We start from the raw sequence: 19,057 nt of genomic DNA, 5'->3' as shown, positions 1-19,057 counted from the left end.
TACTCTCGTACGATAATCACAATCACACGACGGGCGTGTTTCGGCAGTTCAACTGTTTTCAGAACAATATGTCGCTGGGTTTGCTGGAATTGGGATAATCGACGTTTAGCACGTAGGCCTATAGATCAGTGGATATGCCGAAATTTTGTTTATCAGCCTCATATGTGTGGCGGGGCACTAATAAGTCTGCTACTCTGTTGCGTGCTGGCTAGCAAAAGGGAGTCTCTTCATTGCTTCACATTGAGGGATATTCATTAGAGACGTAGGTCGTAGGTGACAGTATGTCAGCGGATTCAGCCCACTGGATTAGATGTTCGCGTATTGAATCGGTTGATTCGTGAGTTTCGACATTAGGAAAGGACGGGATAGTGTGATAATATCATTTATCGATGCATATGACGCGTGCCCGAACCGATATTTGTTTATTTATACACGCCGACCTGATGATGTTGAAAAATGTATTTACATCATTCTCAGAGTGTTTCAACAGTAAGGAGCTTATACATAATAATAAATTTCAAAGCAATATTCTGTGTTCAGTAGTAAGAGCCAAGCTCTGGAATGCCGGAACAATATCCTGAAAATTAAATAAAGTTCACAGTTCATTGCTTTTACTTTGTGTTCTTGAGTGATTTACCTATACCCTCATGCATAATTTGAGACAGGCTTCTTATTGTTTGACAGCTAATACCATAGACGTGAGAAAGCATATGTATAGAGTGTAGCAAAGTTAATTTGTTCTTTTGGAAAAGCCAACTGTCGATATGGCTGTGGCAACAGTGGACACGGAATATTTGTCCTATAATTTCTCAATGCCGACATATTGGCAGTTTCTTGCTGATGTAAGTCAAATTGCTTTGAAGAGCATAAGACGATCAATATCTGACGAAAAGCAGATGTCATGGCTGGAAACTTGGAACAAACATTTATACATTTCGAGAGCCGACGTCCAATGTTGCCTTTTCCTGGCTGTTTTTTGGACTTTGTTGCGTTATATCGTTACTGCTCTTATACTGAAGGTAAGATTGTAGCCTATGTATTATCATCAATTTAGGTGTGAATTGCGAATGTAGTAGTGCTGATGACAAAAAAATCATTAATCGTAAATTGAGTGATTACAATTGAAATCGACCATGTTCAACTGACTAGTTGAGTTGAAACAACTGTTCACTGACCTTAAAAAGTTGGAAAAGCACTCCTATACATATCACCATTTGCTTTTGTTCGAACCATTTTGAGAGAAAATTTGCCAGTCTCGGATGGTGTGTGGCCCGCTCTAGTCTGGTACATTTGAGCTATGCTCAACTGAGATGAAAGAAGCTAGACAAAAATACTTCGCAAATATTTACATAATGCTTACTTCTCGCATAAATATTTCCACAAAATTCAACCTGAATTTTTATCACGCTTTGCGTTTTACTTTTTGTTTATTGTACAGTCCAGCATTGAATTTTTATGGACAAGTCTCACCATCCCCCTATCACTTCTTACTGGCATAATGAGCCTTGCAATTACCATAAAGCTCGCGAACTCACCACATTTATATGGCTGAAAAAATATGAAAATTTTACAAAAACTTCATTTTCTATCAATTTGAAAAAATGGACCTCAAAATTTGAAAGAATGGACAAAAGCTACTTGACTCCACCGCGACAATGAATCCGATTGATTACAATAACATAGAGACATCAACTCAATGAAATGTAAGCATAAGCAAACATACTGCTTAGCCTAATTTGAGCTTCAGTGAGCCAGCTTTAAAGTCATTAACAGCTGTAAAAAATCTCCTGGCCAAACTTCTCTTCTGGGGTTGTGGTCTATAATAATACGTCTGTATGCACTATGAAATTTTCGGATTTGTATATTTTACTCGTGATGTGTGCTTTCATTTTAAAATAATCTAGACCTTTCCCAGTAATCAAGTATAATCGTTTCATTTACAGCCTGTCATAGCAGCTTCAAAGCTGAAGGAGCAAGAAACTCTCAAAGCTCCAGAAAGCGCTTGGAAATTGATGTTTTATTCGACAACATGGTGTTACTCCGTCAAACTCTTGTTTTACTCAAATTATGAATTCTTTCATCATCCACCATTGGCATTTTACAGTAAGTACACGCATTAGGCTACAATGCTCAAGAACTAAGTATTGATCATGATAATTCGTATTCCCTTCTGACATATAACGAACATGGTGTATCTTCAAGGGGTGCTGTATGAGCATGGAAACATGGATGAGGCATTAGATCACTCTTGTTTGACACACTTAACAAAGCTTGACAGGTGTTGGTATATGGTTATTAATTTATGATCTCAGTAGGCTGTGGCTGCCAGATTCCGATAAATCTAGGCCCTACTTCGAACAAGGTCGAAGATCATAAATTTGCAGATTCACAGTTAGAGTTATTAAAAGCAATTTAGCATTAGCTTCGCTTGCAGACCTGAACTTGTAAATGTGAGTATGTGACACTTATATGTAGGGGATTTATGTTGGTAATTTTCCATTGATGCCACAGCTCAACTCTGACGAAATCTTAGCTAATTGCATTGTACGACCAAATCTGATATCAAGTTTACCAAGATTGCTCACAACTGTTTTCCAATCCAGGTTACCACAGGTTATGTGTATAGAATTGTGTCAATACAGCAAGATTTTCGACAGCTGGGTTGTTTATTTGTCCTTTTGTATGATTTTGGACTTTGATATAGATAAGTATAGGTCACTTTATTGCCCGGTGCAGAGCGGCGAAAACAGCCGAGTTTGATCGAAACTTCCAGTCATGTGATTCAGATACTTACACGGATGTGATATTTGGTAACGCTAATAGCAGCCGGCTCATAATTTAATTTTTGAAACTTGGTGAAGAGTAATTACTTGATGTATCAAGTATACAATTCTAATCTTTTACCAAATACTGTAGTATGATGTGTAGACTGTGAACACAAATCTGAGTATGCATATAGCTGTGTAAACTTTCATTTTAGCGACAACTGGTAAAGTTGCATTTTTTATTAGTCATGGCTATGGTTGTAAGTAGCTTTTCACATTGACCAGACTCATTCCACTTTGTCCATATCCTGCTCTTAACCCTATGCTGCAAGTTAATTTGCATTTGCCATAGTCAGATCAATTAAGTTCTGGGTGTATGAAACTCTACCTCGTCCAGTCATCCTCAGATTGAAAGGAGTATTCCTCATGACTAAGTTCAAAATATTATGATAGTAACACCACGTCGGGGAGGCTATTCATTAAATTTCGAAAATAAGAACCATTTTTGTTTAAAGTGTGTTTCCATTCTTCCTCTGTCATCTGTTGATTCTGACAAAAATCCAAAATTATAGATCAGGGGTCGCCAACTCAAAATGGGTCGCGGGCCACTTTTCCAAATTCCTAGAGGCCGCGGGCCGCATGACATCAATTTCGAGATAAAAGTAGGCAACACAGTTCAACAACCACGTGTGATAACTCCACGTTTTTACAATGCTGTGCTCTCTAACATAGCGACGGTTATAGTCACCACAAAAGAAATAATATTTTATTGAACAAACACAAATACAACAAAAAGTATCATGCTCATCGATTTCATTATATTTTGAACTATGAGCTGTATACGATACCTGACAACACTCTGTAGCCGCTAAAACAGGGGTGGCCAACATTTTTGCTATTCACGGCCGCATTTCGATTACTCATGTAGCCTGCGGCCGCATACCGGTGGTTAGTCGTGATAAACTAGCGGGGGCCAAATACCCACGTTAAACTGCCCATGTCCTGTCCATTGCCGGTACACTCCGAACTAATCTATTTACGTATATCGGCTTACTATGACCACCGAAATGGTTAGTAGTTATGTTGTAAAGAGCCACATGAAACCGTTCTGTAGTTTTCATGTTCGTGAGTGAATTTCGTCAATAAATATTAGTATAGTTTCACCTATTACTATAAGATATTTATTCTTTGTCGGCCAATGTGATCAGATTCACCGATAGAGCTGATGCAGGGTGCATCGTCGAAAACTTAGGGTACCGTAGTTATTAAAAGTGTCGACAGCCGCATAATTTCCCTTACTGCTGCAGATTGGCCACCCCTGGATTAAAGAATCAATATTGGGGTTAGCTAGACACGGTAGGCCTACTTGCTAGACAACTATCTCCTCGTAAAGCATGGTCTTTTGGAGAGCCCGAAGTCGTTTTTCAAGCGTCTCGGTCTTGATAGTGGTGGGCCATTGCACGTCAAGGCAATATGCCCATTCGTACCAGCAAATTCTTCATCCATGGAATGATATTACCATGCCGAAGTCGTATCAACTAGTGAGGAATAGTGATATTGGGCACAGTACAATGACTTACTTTGAACAACAACAACATGATGTTTCAACTGAAATCAATTTCAGCGTTTCAAAATGATTTACTAAGCGTTTTTCTGAAATTATTTCAAATCAGGTCGCGGGCCGCGTGTTGGTGACCCCTGTTATAGATAGGTTAAATTTTAGGCGTGGTTTGCTTTAGAAGCGTCCAACTCTTTATTCGTTCCATTCATTCTTGGATGAGAACATCTATTCAAACTAAAACCAGCCCAGATTATATTGATTTCTGAAGTCGTACAAGATACTATTGATTGTGGATTTCGGTGATCTGAGTGAGTCACTTGCCGTGTACTGCTAATCTAATGACAGATGCTGCTTAGTGCTTTAATTTCATTTCAAATTTACTTGCCATAGAAATGGCGTCTTGTTGGTATACCAGAATTTAGCAGCATTCGTACAATAATGTGCATGCCACCAGTTATCACACAAGTTCTCAGGATTTCCTACTCACCTACTTCAATGATAGCTGTAGGACCGATTTGTAAGTTTATAATATCAATATTGTGGTTCGGAATTCCTGTATTTCAACCCATCTTTGGGTCGCCTTCTAACCTGGGTAGTGATCTTTGTGAAAAGTTATTACACTAGGATTGGATTTTCCTCTTTATATATAATAATTCCGTTGTTTAGAAGGAGCACTGCGCACTGGTGTATTTAAAATTCTTGATGTTAATTTCATTCAGGCATTAGTACCGACAAGCTACATACGCCTTTGAAGCTGAATCAATTGGCCACAGACCAGATTCTTTAATGTTGATTCAGGGTTCTATTTATATGATAGCAATTGCTCAAATTTGGTCGTGAATGTCAACATAATCGACTCGTTTACCATCTGATGACACGCGGGATCTGGTCTCATGTTTTGGTCCCGGAGAATAACTGAGCTCTTTGTTCCCCTGCTATTCGTGATAGGCTGACACGGGTTTTTGTGTTCGGATGAGGAAAATGTACACGGAATATGTTGAATTAAGGGATGACGAAATTCGGCCAGACATCATTTATTAATTTCACGATTTCTAGTATCCTCAGTACACCAATCAATGGGGGCATGAAGGGGATCGGGCAAACATGACTCCTTAAAGTTGACTTGTTTGCGTTCACTTTGCGAAATATAAATTAAAATATTTTAGTTCATATTCCTTCAACTGGACAAGTTTTCTTTGTCCTTTGCACTTATTACTTGGCTGTAGGCTACTGTATACTGTGTATAGTGTAGAGCAGGGGTGGGCAAACTTTTTAGCTCACGGTACGCATTCAACATTTGAATCCATTCGCGGGCCCTACTATATAAAATTAGGATACTAAGCCAAAATTCAATATTGTTATTTGATTATAATTATATTATAGTGAATGACAACATGGAAATAATATCTATGTATTTGTATAACAAACCAAACACTGATGAAGAAAGTGCACGCGTCCGAAACATTGACAAGAATTTATAAGCTTGTCGTATTCATGGTCACAATTAGGGACAAAAGTCGGTTGTCACGATTCTTTAGAACTGGGTGTACATTGGAGTCTGTGAGCAGCGATCTGTTCATAGATTTGATGGTTGTACTTTTGGTTCAACTCCGACACACAATGCTGACAGCATCATAACCATGTTACCTTTAAATACGCTTCTACAATATAAATATAAATACTTTTACACATACAAAGAGCGAGTCTATTAGATAGAGTCAGATAGATCTAACATTCGCGAATCGATTTTTCCAAGTACAGCACTGAAAGTAATAAACTTGCTTGTGTTGCCAATGTAAAATTACACTCGTGATAAAAATTGAGTCATTTACGTTTCGCTTTTTGTCATGTTTAGCAATTGAAACCTTTCAAAATACAAGGGCCGTGAGTTAGGGCTGTCGCGCCATCAATAAAATGAAAAAATACTATAGTAAGAATATAACTCATCATTATCGTGTTGAAATATATTAAGGAAAAGTTTAATTAAGTGCCCACAGTAATTTGATTTTTAGTACGTATTTCAATATTTTAACGTTTCTTGAGGCTTTCGCAGGCCGCAAAAAATAGTGTTGTGGGCGGCTGGCGGCCCTTAGGCTGTAGTTTGCCCACCACTGGTATTGAGTGTACTTGTAGCCTACATGTGTCAGTTCAGGATATCTTGAAATTGTTATTTGCACTCCCCGCCACCCATAACTCCAGTTGGTGCTCATGATAATATAAAATGTGGTAAAGAAGCGACAAATCTTTGTCGTCATCTCGTACTCATTATCATTAAGTTAGATATGAAAACTTGTTCCTGTGGATTTATCCATGATGCGGTATTTGTCCTACTTCCTGCGTTTTTGTCATTAGGAAAACAATTAAAGTTGGCTGTGTGCACGGAACGTCTGTAGTTTGGGTGAATAACAATATTTGGTAAAAGTGTAGCCAGGCAACTGTGGATATCACTTCGACTTCAATATTTTTGTGCCTGTCATTAGGAAGGAACAGAGCTTGGTGGAGTTATAATAAGGCGCATATCTTACATTTAAACACATGCTCAGCATGTTTTATGTTGGTTAATTTTGACTCCGAAATTTGCACATCATATATTAATACACTGCATAACCATTTTGAAGAAATTCAATAGAAAAATTGTCGCAAGCAGTCAAGTACATGTGAAGTTACGAATTGGGACTGTACTCACAGGTCGCAGCAAATGCACTTTGTCGTAATCTGTCACCAGACCAAGGCAACTATATAATTCTAGTTATCGAATTTCACCGATTAGAGCAGTGGTTCTCAACCTTTTTGTCTTCGTGGACCCCCACGGACCCCCTCGAGTGTTCTTTCAAAATTACCTCAATTAACGTGCAAACCGTCATATGTCTTGTGCAAATATTGATTGCAGGCTAGTGATAAACAGCCACAGAATGATTGATCTTGAAAATAACAGAACACTATATTATGTAGAAATTGGCTAGACTTTTATTATTTCGAAGGGAATTTTCCAGCTGTATTTATTGTCTTGAAAATCCGCATCTTCGATTTGATTTGAATGAGTGCTGACAATCCATTTCCACAAAGCTATATTGGTGGCGAATGTAATATCAACGGGCAACGCTTCCGACTAACGCTATTGATGTGACATTTTAATGAACATATCATGTCCACTGTCCAGCCTGGTCATTTCTATCCAGGATCTCATATTGAATTTATATAGTGGTTATATCACAGGGGAAAATGGATGTCGTGGCGAGGTTTCAATTCCTTTATTGGTACAGATTAGGAAAAAATTCAGGAATTTCTGTTTCAAATGACTGTTTACTAATTTGCTGAGACTGACAACTCCAAATCCAAAATATTTTGAAAACATTTCAAAGTCACCCTGTTATATTTTCCTATCTCCAACATTTCATTTTTCCACAAACCCTAACAAAACATCTATAAACAGCAATACGTTTGTATCAGTAGGTTATTGGCAATTTTATAATTAAAATGAGTTTGCACAGTCAGATATTTCATCTGAGACGACCATTTTAATGATGTGAGTCCTAAAGTTTTAGCAATTATGAAGCCAAACTGGCTCATGCTTTTCCTGATTAAAAAATGAATAAAATATAGGTTGTCAATCATTTTACAAATTTAGAGGCTTCGCAGACCCCCGGAAAATGCTTCATGGACCCCCGGTTGAGAACCACTGGATTAGGTTCTAATTCTATTCTAGTTTGTGAAATGTTTCTATGGTCTCATTATAATTCTAATCTACCAGTAAGTTATGTTTCATGGTCTGTATATCAGTGCGGCAAAGTGCAAGTATTATTACAGCATGTTCTTTGGCTATTTGTAATTGGTTGTTAATTTGCATGGACACAACTCGGCACAGCAGCGATGTCCGATAGGTGTAGTGATCTTCTTCCTGGTTGTACAATGAAAACAAGCCTATTGAGGCGATGTGAAAGCTTCCAACATGTGGGATAAGGAAGTGATCACTGATCAGCAACTTGAGTAGCAAAATCACAATCGTGCCTTCTTATGCTCTATAATCTCACTTTCTTGAAATATATACAGTGGACAGCCTATACACCATATGTTATATGTAACATACGACGATGACTTCCATCAACATTCATGTCGGACAGCTTGGTGGCATAACTTACTCTGTATGATGCGACATGCATATATTTATAATACGGATATTAATCAGTCCTGAAATGGGACTGCAACTTGGTAGTGTTCAGGCACGGTGAAATAGCAATCATAGTGTAGAACAGAACCATTATTATCCCAACTAATAACTTATCAAAATATGTCCTGATGCAATTTATAGGGTGCAAAAACTGTTTGCTGACTGTTGTGTTCAGCCGGCGATGTTGCCATATACAAAAGGTCTTGCTTTCCTAGCTGAACAGCCAATTTTGGAAGTTTGAAAGTACCAAGCTTGTATTTAGGAAAGGTTATGCGCATTTTTTCAATTTATTTAGGTATTATAAAAATGACCCAAGATTTGATTTGCCCGTAAAAATTGTGATTTTTAGAATGGTTATTATTCTTGCAACTAGTATTTATTTTATGGTGGAGTACACCATTGCAGTAGCCTGCCCTTAATGCAGAAAGCAGGAAATATCATTTTATTCAATTCATCATTTGGGGCCTCTATCCCAGGTGAATGTGATGGTGGTGGAAAATGCCAAATTGTATTTCCCAAGACTTTGAAGCATAGTGTCTGTTCACACCAAACGCTTTGGAAATATTGTACTACATTGTGAAAAGCAATTGCGTTGTGTTGTACAAACAGGTTTGAGTTCCTGACACCAAGTGATATTACGTAACGGATATGAAGTTATGATTGATAGTTGCAGTTTTGCATGTGTTGTGTGCATGTTCTGCATCTGCATGACATTTCAATACGTCAATTTGCTGGAAGGTACCCAAAAAATGTTTCAGACGTGCGTGCTGCAAACTTATTTTTCTGTCCCTACTTCACATGAACGATACCAAATATTCTTATAGTAATAATGTAAGATCCTTTGCTATTGGTGGAAAGGCATCTCGTGGGTTCCCGGTATCACAATAATAAGTTAGCTACGAACATTACCAATTTCCATAGCACCATTTCAATACAACACAATACACGAGGAAGTTATATTATAAATTAATTAAATTTTTCAAAAGCAAACCGATTTTGTTTGCAGAGTGGCAAAGTGGTCATGACGTACCAGGAGATATCTATGCATTCTACATGGCGCAACTCAGCTTTTACGTACACTCTGTATATGGCACATTATGCATGGATGTTTGGAGGAAAGATTCCAATGTTATGATGATGCACCATATTGTTACCTTGTTGCTACTGAGTTTCTCCTACGCCATGAGGTAAGACCATCATATCCCTTGCTGGTAATTATACTGTTTGCCTTGTTGCTATGTTTTGATTTAGTGCATTTATCGGGCCTTCGTGGGCTGATAGCATTTCCATATCATTTGGAACAGCAGATTTAGATGTCAGTTGCCAATAATGCGTCCCCGTGACCCAAGGGTATCTTAACTCTCTTGTAGCTATGGCCTATTTTTGAATATATTCAGTTGCCTACATGAATTTCAGCTCGAAATATCTATCGATTCTGCCTTTATAACACAAAATTTAATTTTATCTTCATTCTGGATTTGGTTTACCCCACTTAGTGCCGTTCAATCCTAATGAGGGTCAGCCGAAAAGCTTTTTGAGTTTAAAAGAACCAAGTTTGGTAGTATCAATGTATTGTTTGCTGAAATAAAATACCGTAGTGAAACTTTGCGATTTTCCAAATAGCTCTGTGGTCTACCAGGAAACACAAAAGTGCAGCACTCATCTTCAGTAAGAAGTAGACTTCTGGCATATGACAACTGAATTTCGTGCGCACTTGCAGTTTTCGTGGTCAGCTGGCTGCGTTTCCTTCAACTATTTAGGATAACAGCAACAGCAACCAAATTGACTATATTAACCTCCCCCCCCCCCCCCCCCGGCATGTTTTTGTTGGTCTAGTGACAGTCATCGCAGACAGGCTATTTAGATAGGTCTGTATGGATTCGGCTACGGTTGAAATTTTCTGAAATTCGATGCATTGTGGACTATTTTCTGTATTTGAATACCCCTCAATATGACGGCTGATAATTGGAATGAATGTAACTTACCATGTCCATAAATGCCTTCTTGATTTACAGGTACACTAACATCGGAGTGTTGATTCTCTTTCTTCACGACATCACCGACATATTTTTGGAAGCAACGAAGCTCGTATTGTACCACAAATCCAAAGGCGGAAAATGGGCTACGGTCTGCGATGCATTGTCTACCGTGGGATTTGTGGGCTTTGGAGTGGCGTGGTGAGTTTTACACGTACTGTTCCAGACAAAGCACCTGTCTGTCGTGAATCGTTATCATTATAGCAACATCTGCCTTGTATGGATAATGATTGACCTTTACTCAGAGCTACTTGCTATTCATGCCCTACCTGCTCATTTTAGAGGCCACGGACGCCTGAAGTGTCAGCGGTATTTGAATTGTTCCTATTGATTAAGTGTGCCATTTTAGACTGAATTATTGATAGCCCGAAATGTGCGGCATCGGGATATCACCAATTTCTTGATGGGGATCAATTATCGTATTCCTTCGACAAGACGGACCCATCTCAGCGCCCTTAAGTGCTGTGATGTAATCGAATGTCAAAACATTTGACGTCTTCAGTGTTTTGATGTATAGTTTTAGATGATACAATTCTCCTGAGTCGTATAGGCTATTCCAATTATACTCCGGATTTGATGCTTACTGGTTTACTAGTTTTCACAGGATCATAAATCCGACTCAAAATCAAATGCTTGGGTCAATTCTTTCAAATCCAGATTCAAATGCGGGTGTATTCGCTTGCATGCAAACAGATGTCGATGAGAGAATACTAGAAACACGAATTATGCACTAGCTGCTGTTATGGTGTTTCCGTTTAGAGAATCTTTTCAGCTTTCGACCCCAGGGGAAATTAAATTCGATTACACCATGGTCAGCCGGGCATATTTCGAATTGTCTCAAGTTTCATTCATACCTTGCTCATTCCGATGTGATGCCTTGCGTTAATATTAGTATCAAGATTAATGTTGAGTCACAACATTCCTTGGATGCGATCAACTTTCATGTGGTAGACTGTCTTGTAGTGGCCCGATTGAAGCATAATCCCAGAGAGGCTGATCACTTTGGTGCTATAACAGACGGTATAACAAGGAAGGTGTGGCTTGCTGTATTTTCTCTTTGTGGTTACGGTGTTCTGAATATGAATTGAATGGGCGGTGAAATGATGTGCAGTGCACTATCTGCTTATAATCTTTCAGTCTTGTGTGGAAGTGGTGCTTCTGGTGTTAAGCTGTCATCATTTTTGAAAGGCGTGAGCTCTCGTTAGTCTTCAATTAGCCTTTGATTGTAAAAGTAACTCTGTATAATTCTTCATTGCAAACTAAAACAAACTTGTCGCGGTGGTTTTTGTTGATGATTTATCGAATTTGGTGGTTGTAGGCTGCTTATTTTGGGATGATGACATTCATCTTCAGAGATTTCAGAATGTGAAATTATTCTCTTGTAGTGTTTGTAATATACCACTGGCAGTGACTTCTTCATGCTGCTAAGTTTCATTATCACCTTCGTCCAAACAACGAATGGAAGAGTATAGGCTGATGAAATTGGGCCACAATTTCATTTCAGATTTGGATGAAATATGTGGTCTATGTATTTTATCTTCTATTCAAAATCTGCAAACATTTCAAAGGCAACGTTATCTGAATCGATGTTTTGTTGTCATCATTATGATGATGTTCAAATGTGTAACAGACTATGTAAATGAAATCTGCGACCGGCACTTTTAATGGATTTTTAAAATGGTGTCTAGGATTTTTTCATATGACCATTGCTAGCCTCCAAATCCATTGCAACGAGACAACTGGCATCAAACCGCCATTTCCTTACTAATTCAGTTGCCACTCTCGAGCGCATAGCCGCATCCTTCCTCTACATGACACCTGAATATATGTGGTATTCGCTTGGCGGAATCTATTTCCCGATGTGGCCCGGAAAACGGTGGTTCCATACTATTACCGAGAATGCTATTACCGAGATGGACATTACCGAGAATGCTATTACCTAGAATGGACATTACCGAGAACGGACATTACCGAAAATGGACACTACCGAGAACGGACATTACCGAGAATGGACATTACCGAGAATGGCCAATGCCAAGTATCTAGCTTAATGTAACGGACGTTGTCGAGAAATTTATACCTGAGAATCGATACCGAATGTGGCAACGCCGTGTTGCACACACACGACCTGTTCATATGCATAACATGCCTGCATTGCATGTATTGCATTCTCGGTGGTGTCCATTTTCGGTAATGTCCATTCTCGGTAATGTCCATTCTCGGTAATGTCCATTCTCGGTATTGTCCTTCTCGGTAATAGCATTCTCGGTAATAGCATTCTCGGTATTGACCGGACACCGAAAACGGTGACGCCTGTAAATTGCTGCTGGTTTGATCTGCAGCTGTGCTGGCTTTTTTAACGTTTGCGATTTTGATTTTAATTCAAGTTATTCTCCTTAGGTTTGTCTTCCGTCTCTACTGGTATCCGCTGAAAGCCATGTATTCCGCCGGGTACGCATCGTTGATTTTTCTGCCCAACGAGGTACCGTTCTACATATTTTTCAACGTCCTACTGTGGATGCTGCTGGCCATGAATATTTACTGGTTCAAGGTAACCCCGGTGCAAACTACCTGTTCGGGTGGATTTGGTTGACCTCTGTCGCTTTTGTAGTTCATTGTTGTCATGGCGTATCGTGTCGTCACTGGAAAGGCTAGCGAAATCGACGACACTCGAGAATACGAGGAAAAACGGCCGCAATCCAACGGAGTTCATAAGAAAGAACACAGGAACGGCCATGTAAAGTAAGTCGCTCGTGGCTATTGAAATCTTTGCATGACTTTTGTGATATTTCCTAGAGTATGCAGGCGTGTTTCATACAATAAGAGTGTTGCGAGCTCACTACTTTGCGCGCTCTTTTAGTCTGTTGTGAAAACATTATTCTTGCATTGAATTTCTGCAATTCGTTGGATGACGGGTATTGTGGTTTTGAATATTGCGCTGCAGTGAAGCAGTTTACTGCACATTATCCACACTGTATACTGGGTGTTTTTAGTGGCTTGCAAAGCTCGATAGCTTTTTGCTATATTGTGTCATTTTGTAAGAGTAATCGGATTCTTTGATGAGACCTGAGTGATAATAATCACTGTAGCGCCTCGGAAGCGGACTTGATTTTTTTCGATATGCCATAAGATAGCTCGCAGAATTTAAACCTGGTCCTCAAGCCTGCTCAAAACTAGTTCTTGTTTTTCAAAGAGTTGCCATTGAATATTGAACATCAGCTATAGCTAAAAGAGGAACCGTGTTTCGACCCTTTTCCATGGCCGGATACTTCAATAATAATCCTCAATAAGAAATTTCGTTGGGGAAATGTCACATGATCCCATTGTTTAATGGCTATGACCGATTCCTCCAGCAGTAAAGAATCATAACACATCATGGATACGTAGTTGTCATCTATTATCGAGATATTTCTGATGAGTAGGCTAAGCTATTTCCGTGGGAGTGCTTTGTGCTTAAATAAAATCTGTATGTCGTGCTTGCGTAAGGCATGGCTGTTTCAACGACTCCAAGGTATAGACTATTATAATAACATTTGCAATAACTGAAGGACGATAGGTGAATTAGCACAACCATCGTGATTGAAATTAATGCAAATGATTGGCAAATGATCAACTCAGGATGGGAACACTACGGAACGGGCACTAGTCTTTTGATTCGAATGTTTCATCGAATGTTCAGAAAGAAAGGCTTTAAGATCAAGAATTGTACTCATTCGGATGTGGCACAGGCTCTTCCCACATTACAGAACTTAGAATTGAGTGAATGGCTCCATGGTGTGAACGGGCCATTGTGGTTTGAAACTACTAACGTACAAGCTAATGCTACATTATTAACGGAGTGTAAGATGTATGAGAGGTGACTGAAATGGTCATTCATGCTACTCGAGTAAGCTACTAGTAGAAGTAATGCCCTGAATTCCTACTCGGTTGCAAGTAGAAGTGATTTTCAGAGCATGCTGCTCCTACCTCGAGTAAAAGTAGACGCAGACTTGACACAGAATGAGTAATATCGCTTAACGTGAGTGCAATTTTCGGGATTATAATCTGTTACTGTCATGCAGGATATGCATCACCCATTTTTTATGGCTATTTCCCTCGTGAATGTGATACAAACCTATTCATATACTACTTTCGTACTTTGTAATTGGAAAGAACATTGAATCAGCAATCGCATCGTATTAGTGATAATTTCAGATTAACTGTTCACTGCGAAAGATATGCCTTGTAGTAGTCGAAACGTATATTACAGCTGCATGGTATATCAGGTCGCAGGGAAAAAACCCAATTTCATCGATAATTAGAGCTGGGCAAAACCGAATACGCAAGTGTTTCGATACGGAATCATATATTCCACTCCTCATTATCATATAATAATGCCGGCTTCAGTTCATATATATACACTACTACCTTCATATAATTGTTGTATATATAATCGAAATTGATTACCATTTTATCAACAATAACCCTAGTTAAATTGCCCACATAGTTGATTGAGCTGTGCACTAACTATGACATATCGATCTGCGGCTCTGTACCATTGCGACAGACAGTTCCATCACGACTTCGCAGGAATTTTGTTTCCATGCTACATGTTTTGAGTGGTATCATAGCTGGGCAATATAGCTTTTGAAGAAGAAAATATCAAAAGGATGATTCTCGTTGATGGAATATCTCGTTTTTGCAAGGGGCGAGTAATTTCGGTCTCGAACATTTCGCCCTTTTTACTGATGTCGAATTATCGAAATTCGTACTCTAGTTGGCTTCTAGTACTCGAATCGTGATTGCTATTAATGATAATTCTTTTATTATAGGAATGGAAAATTGAAGCATCAGTGATGCCAAGCACGAACCACTATTCCCGCTGGTCTTCATTGGAACCTGAACATGACTCGCTTGAATGCCAACATTGAAAATTCTGCGGCGGTTTTCTTCCGCTATCTTGGCGTATTCTGCATTGCCCTTATATAAATCTTTTTCGATCACTTCGTATATCTGACAATAGTAGTGTGAATTCCTGTGTATTCTATATGTTCGTCTATGCTTGCCAATTCATCCTACGGCACCCGAGAGTTGACGGAATGCTTCTGTGTCTCGGCTTGCTGTCTTATTACATCAACGTATCTACTACCTATCTTTTCCCCGGTTGTCGTTAGGTGTAAAAATTCGTTTGTAATTCTACGGGTTAATCGGGTCTTCTTTGCAACACACCTGAATATTAAACTTTTCATTTAATAACGATGGATAATTTAATATCACTGTGCTTCCCGGGTAATCACGATTTTTTATGCTCTCGAAAAGCTGTAGCCTCGATTGCTTTGGGCTTGCCGTGCTCATTTTGTCTGTTTGCCGATCGCCGATGCGGTCTTTTGAAGGTAAGACTATAGTCAAACTCCAGTGGTATTTGAATTGTGGTATTTTCGATTTGTAATGTGGTGTCGCTACCTTCAGTTTCGCTGTGAAGCTTATTTCAATTTTGCTGCCGCATGCACTCTATTTGAAATGTGCCACAAAGGAATACCGTTATCTCGTAAAATTGCAACTACCCTTTTCCACATTAATATTGCCAGCCCTCATAGCGGGATATACTAATCCGCTTGCGTTTGGGCTTTCATAATTGCAATCGGTCATGAAATTTTAGGGTCAACGTACGTTAGCGCCCCTATTGTTATTTTTCATCATTTGCTCACGGTGTAGTGCATTTTATACCGGACATCCCCGCAGTTTCATATCGTTTCTTTCAATTCGGAGACGACGGTCCTGCTATGCTCAGCAACTGGCTTGCTCAGTTCACACTTGTGTGCTGTGAACATTTGACGATTTCCACCCTGTACTAATGGAGTGTGTCTCGGTCTTATTCCTTCGTACGGCTCGCGGCTGGGACTTCCTTAGATTTTCCTTTACTTTTAGTACGAAACCAGAATCAAATCACTAGACCGTGCAAGTTCATCCACTTTTTTGTATTTAATTTTCTGTACCGATTGATCATGTGATGTGATTGCGGTGATTGCGGCTCGCTTTCGAGCTTCCTGTAAAATTCTCCGTTTTACGAATTATTGTCTATTTCCTATTTCCTACCATCGGTAAATTATAGCAGTCGATTGAATGACTTGATGCAGTTTGATGATGTTTTGTTTCCAGAACAAAAACGGATGCTGAAGAATTTTTTATGTTCGGGGACGTATTTCCCAGTGGTGTTGTGTATGTGTCATTGTTTCATGTGAGCTGCGCTCGCACATGGAGCCTGATTGATGCCGCAAATTTGCTCGAGGTCGCATAATTGTCTTGATTCGTCGACTGAAATAATTCTTGGAATGTTAATGACGTCAGACATCGCTACTTTATGCGCCGTAATTTGAGTGTGTTCTGTTGTCTTTCTAATATCATGTGTGAAGTAGCTGTGGCAGCCCGGTAAGTAGACAATTTGCTTGTCCCCGCATGCCCGTTCGGAGTCGCTATTGAACTTCTTAGAAGCTGGCGGCTGGACCGGACTTGGCGTACCCGTACCGGCTGATTGTGTGTAGCTTGTTGCTGTTGTTATAATGATCGTTTCGTTGATGTGTCTGTTCTATCAAATGTTGCTGCCGAATCATGATCCAATTAAATGTATTCTATTTATCGCTGTGTTTCGCGTGTTCATTATCACTGGTGGTTTTTGTGGTCTACTATAGTACGCAAGGGTTCTGCTATTGGAAGACATTCGGAGACATCTTAGCGTTGAGCGTTACACGAGGCATTGGTGAAGAACTAAAGATATATTCCCATTACCAACGCCCTAGTTGCGATTCCACTCGTCATAGCGTTAGAGAGGACATCCACAATAATAGCATGTTTTCTAGCTCCTATACCATTGTTGCCTTGGCGTTCGGCCGTCTGTATCCTCTTTACCTGCCCCGTTAAATACAGCATGCGTATTGCGCAGTGGTGGCCCTACGATTGGGAAGGGGGTTGACTGTAATAATGGAATCGGAGCTTCTTGCGGACTTCGACCCAGACCCCCCTTTCGCATCTATTCTTAACCTAATATTTGATGCGCCACTGAACGGAATTACGTGATCTTTGTATAACAGTATAACACGGCTTTGATTCAGGCTTAAGCGTCGCATTTCTCTAGCTCCAGAGCCTTTTATCATACATTGGCAAATTATAAAAGAAGTGCCCGAGTTATCTGTAGCTCACAAATGTTGAAGATGTATGGCATGTAGCGTGAAATAATAGAATAGCGATACAACTGCTGCAGGTTAAATAGACCTCACTAATCTGGAAAGCTATCGGCTAGGCCAGCGCAACTCGTCAAGGTTTGACCAAGCACTGGATTAGGCCATATCTATTATTGTAAGTCTGCAAGGATATACTAGGCCTACATCAAAACTAAGCAACTCTACCGTATGCAGAGACGTGATGATTATCGGGATATGGACTTTTCTAACAAATGCAAAGATTTCATGATTGAACCATCTGTACGGATTCATCTTCTTGATTGGTACACGGATTTACACGTTCATTCGCTATAATCCTTAACAAAAGTGCTTAAGCCAAAGAGGGGGGCTTCGACCAGGGGGCCCTGCGCGACCGCGCACCTCGACCACCCAAAACGCCACCACTGGTATTGCGGCCGTTACGTGTTACCTGTGACGACGGCGATTTCCCATTAAAATTTATACGGAAAGTATTGGCAGAATTAAATAATCCCCTATACCTAAATAATGTTGGTCTATATTTGTTTTCGTGGTTCGTTCATGAAATAACGGTTGTGGAAATACAGAGTATATAGTTCAGTCTTCGATGACTTTTGAAACTTACGTATTCGTCCTTTCTTCAGATGAGAACTCATCCTAAGCGTTCAAGTTTTTCTTTGGCTTCGATTAAACTAGCCTATATCTGGTACAAATCAGAACGTACCAATGCGTCCCATTTGTTCTACTTGGGTATCAGTAATATTCTGGGATTTTTGGATTCTCAAATATGGTAAGTGGTACAACTGGTGTCCAAATCACACATGGGTAACGTACCCTATCATTTGGGCGATAGGCCTACATGCCGCTGATTTCAGACCTGGTCTGGCATTTGGATTGCTACAGTTTTTGAATAATGACGTGAGGTCATGGAAACATCGTCACGTACTGTAAATAGATTAAGCGTTCGCAACTTTTTTCGCTCAATTATGGCCCACTAAATTGTAAAAAGTGGCGTTGGCCCATTAAACGTTCAATGAAAAAGTTCCAACAACGCAATAAGTTCCTCAAATTTTATGAGAATGTCAGCTGCGCGGTTTGGACTTGTTCAACAGAGATGACTCTGGTTCTTAACCACGTTGTGTAAAAGGCATCAGTTTCATTAGTTGGGAATATAATGAGGAGACTACAGGAGAAGTAGGCTACACACTATTGTTTATAATAACATGATTTCTTATATCACTGTCACACTGTGTGTATACCATGCAAGTTCTACAGCCACTGAAAGCAGTATGCCATGACCCATAGGTTAAAAATCCCTGAAAGATATGAAAAATATAGCCACCCAGCTGGCG

At 39.6% G+C, this 19,057-nt stretch overlaps 1 protein-coding gene across 1 annotated transcript; it reads left to right on the top strand.

Moving 5' to 3' along the window:
* Positions 1–456: 456 nt before the first annotated feature.
* On the top strand, positions 457–17,145 carry LOC145451881 (ceramide synthase 1-like). Its single transcript, XM_080330100.1, has 7 exons — positions 457–1,019; positions 1,944–2,103; positions 9,501–9,681; positions 10,510–10,671; positions 12,931–13,081; positions 13,142–13,272; positions 15,342–17,145. Exons 1-7 carry the CDS (start codon positions 765–767, stop codon positions 15,364–15,366), a joined length of 1,065 nt encoding a protein of 354 aa, XP_080186226.1. The 5' UTR covers positions 457–764; the 3' UTR covers positions 15,367–17,145.
* The last annotated feature ends 1,912 nt before the right edge of the window (positions 17,146–19,057 follow it).

The sequence above is a fragment of the Botryllus schlosseri genome, chromosome 12 (genome assembly GCF_051294905.1).
Source record: "Botryllus schlosseri isolate E-star chromosome 12, Bs_hap1, whole genome shotgun sequence".
Taxonomy (NCBI): domain Eukaryota; kingdom Metazoa; phylum Chordata; class Ascidiacea; order Stolidobranchia; family Styelidae; genus Botryllus; species Botryllus schlosseri.
The sequence above is the reverse complement of the archived record's forward strand: the minus strand, read 5'-3'. Positions and strand labels throughout refer to the sequence as shown.

Bases quoted from the DNA above. Each gene is read 5' to 3' on its own strand.
- LOC145451881 (XM_080330100.1), top strand. From the start codon at position 765: ATGGCTGTGGCAACAGTGGACACGGAATATTTGTCCTATAATTTCTCA. The intron at 9,682-10,509 runs GTAAGACCATCA...CTTGATTTACAG, and splicing joins AGTTTCTCCTACGCCATGAG to GTACACTAACATCGGAGTGT. The intron at 13,273-15,341 runs GTAAGTCGCTCG...CTTTTATTATAG, and splicing joins CACAGGAACGGCCATGTAAA to GAATGGAAAATTGAAGCATC.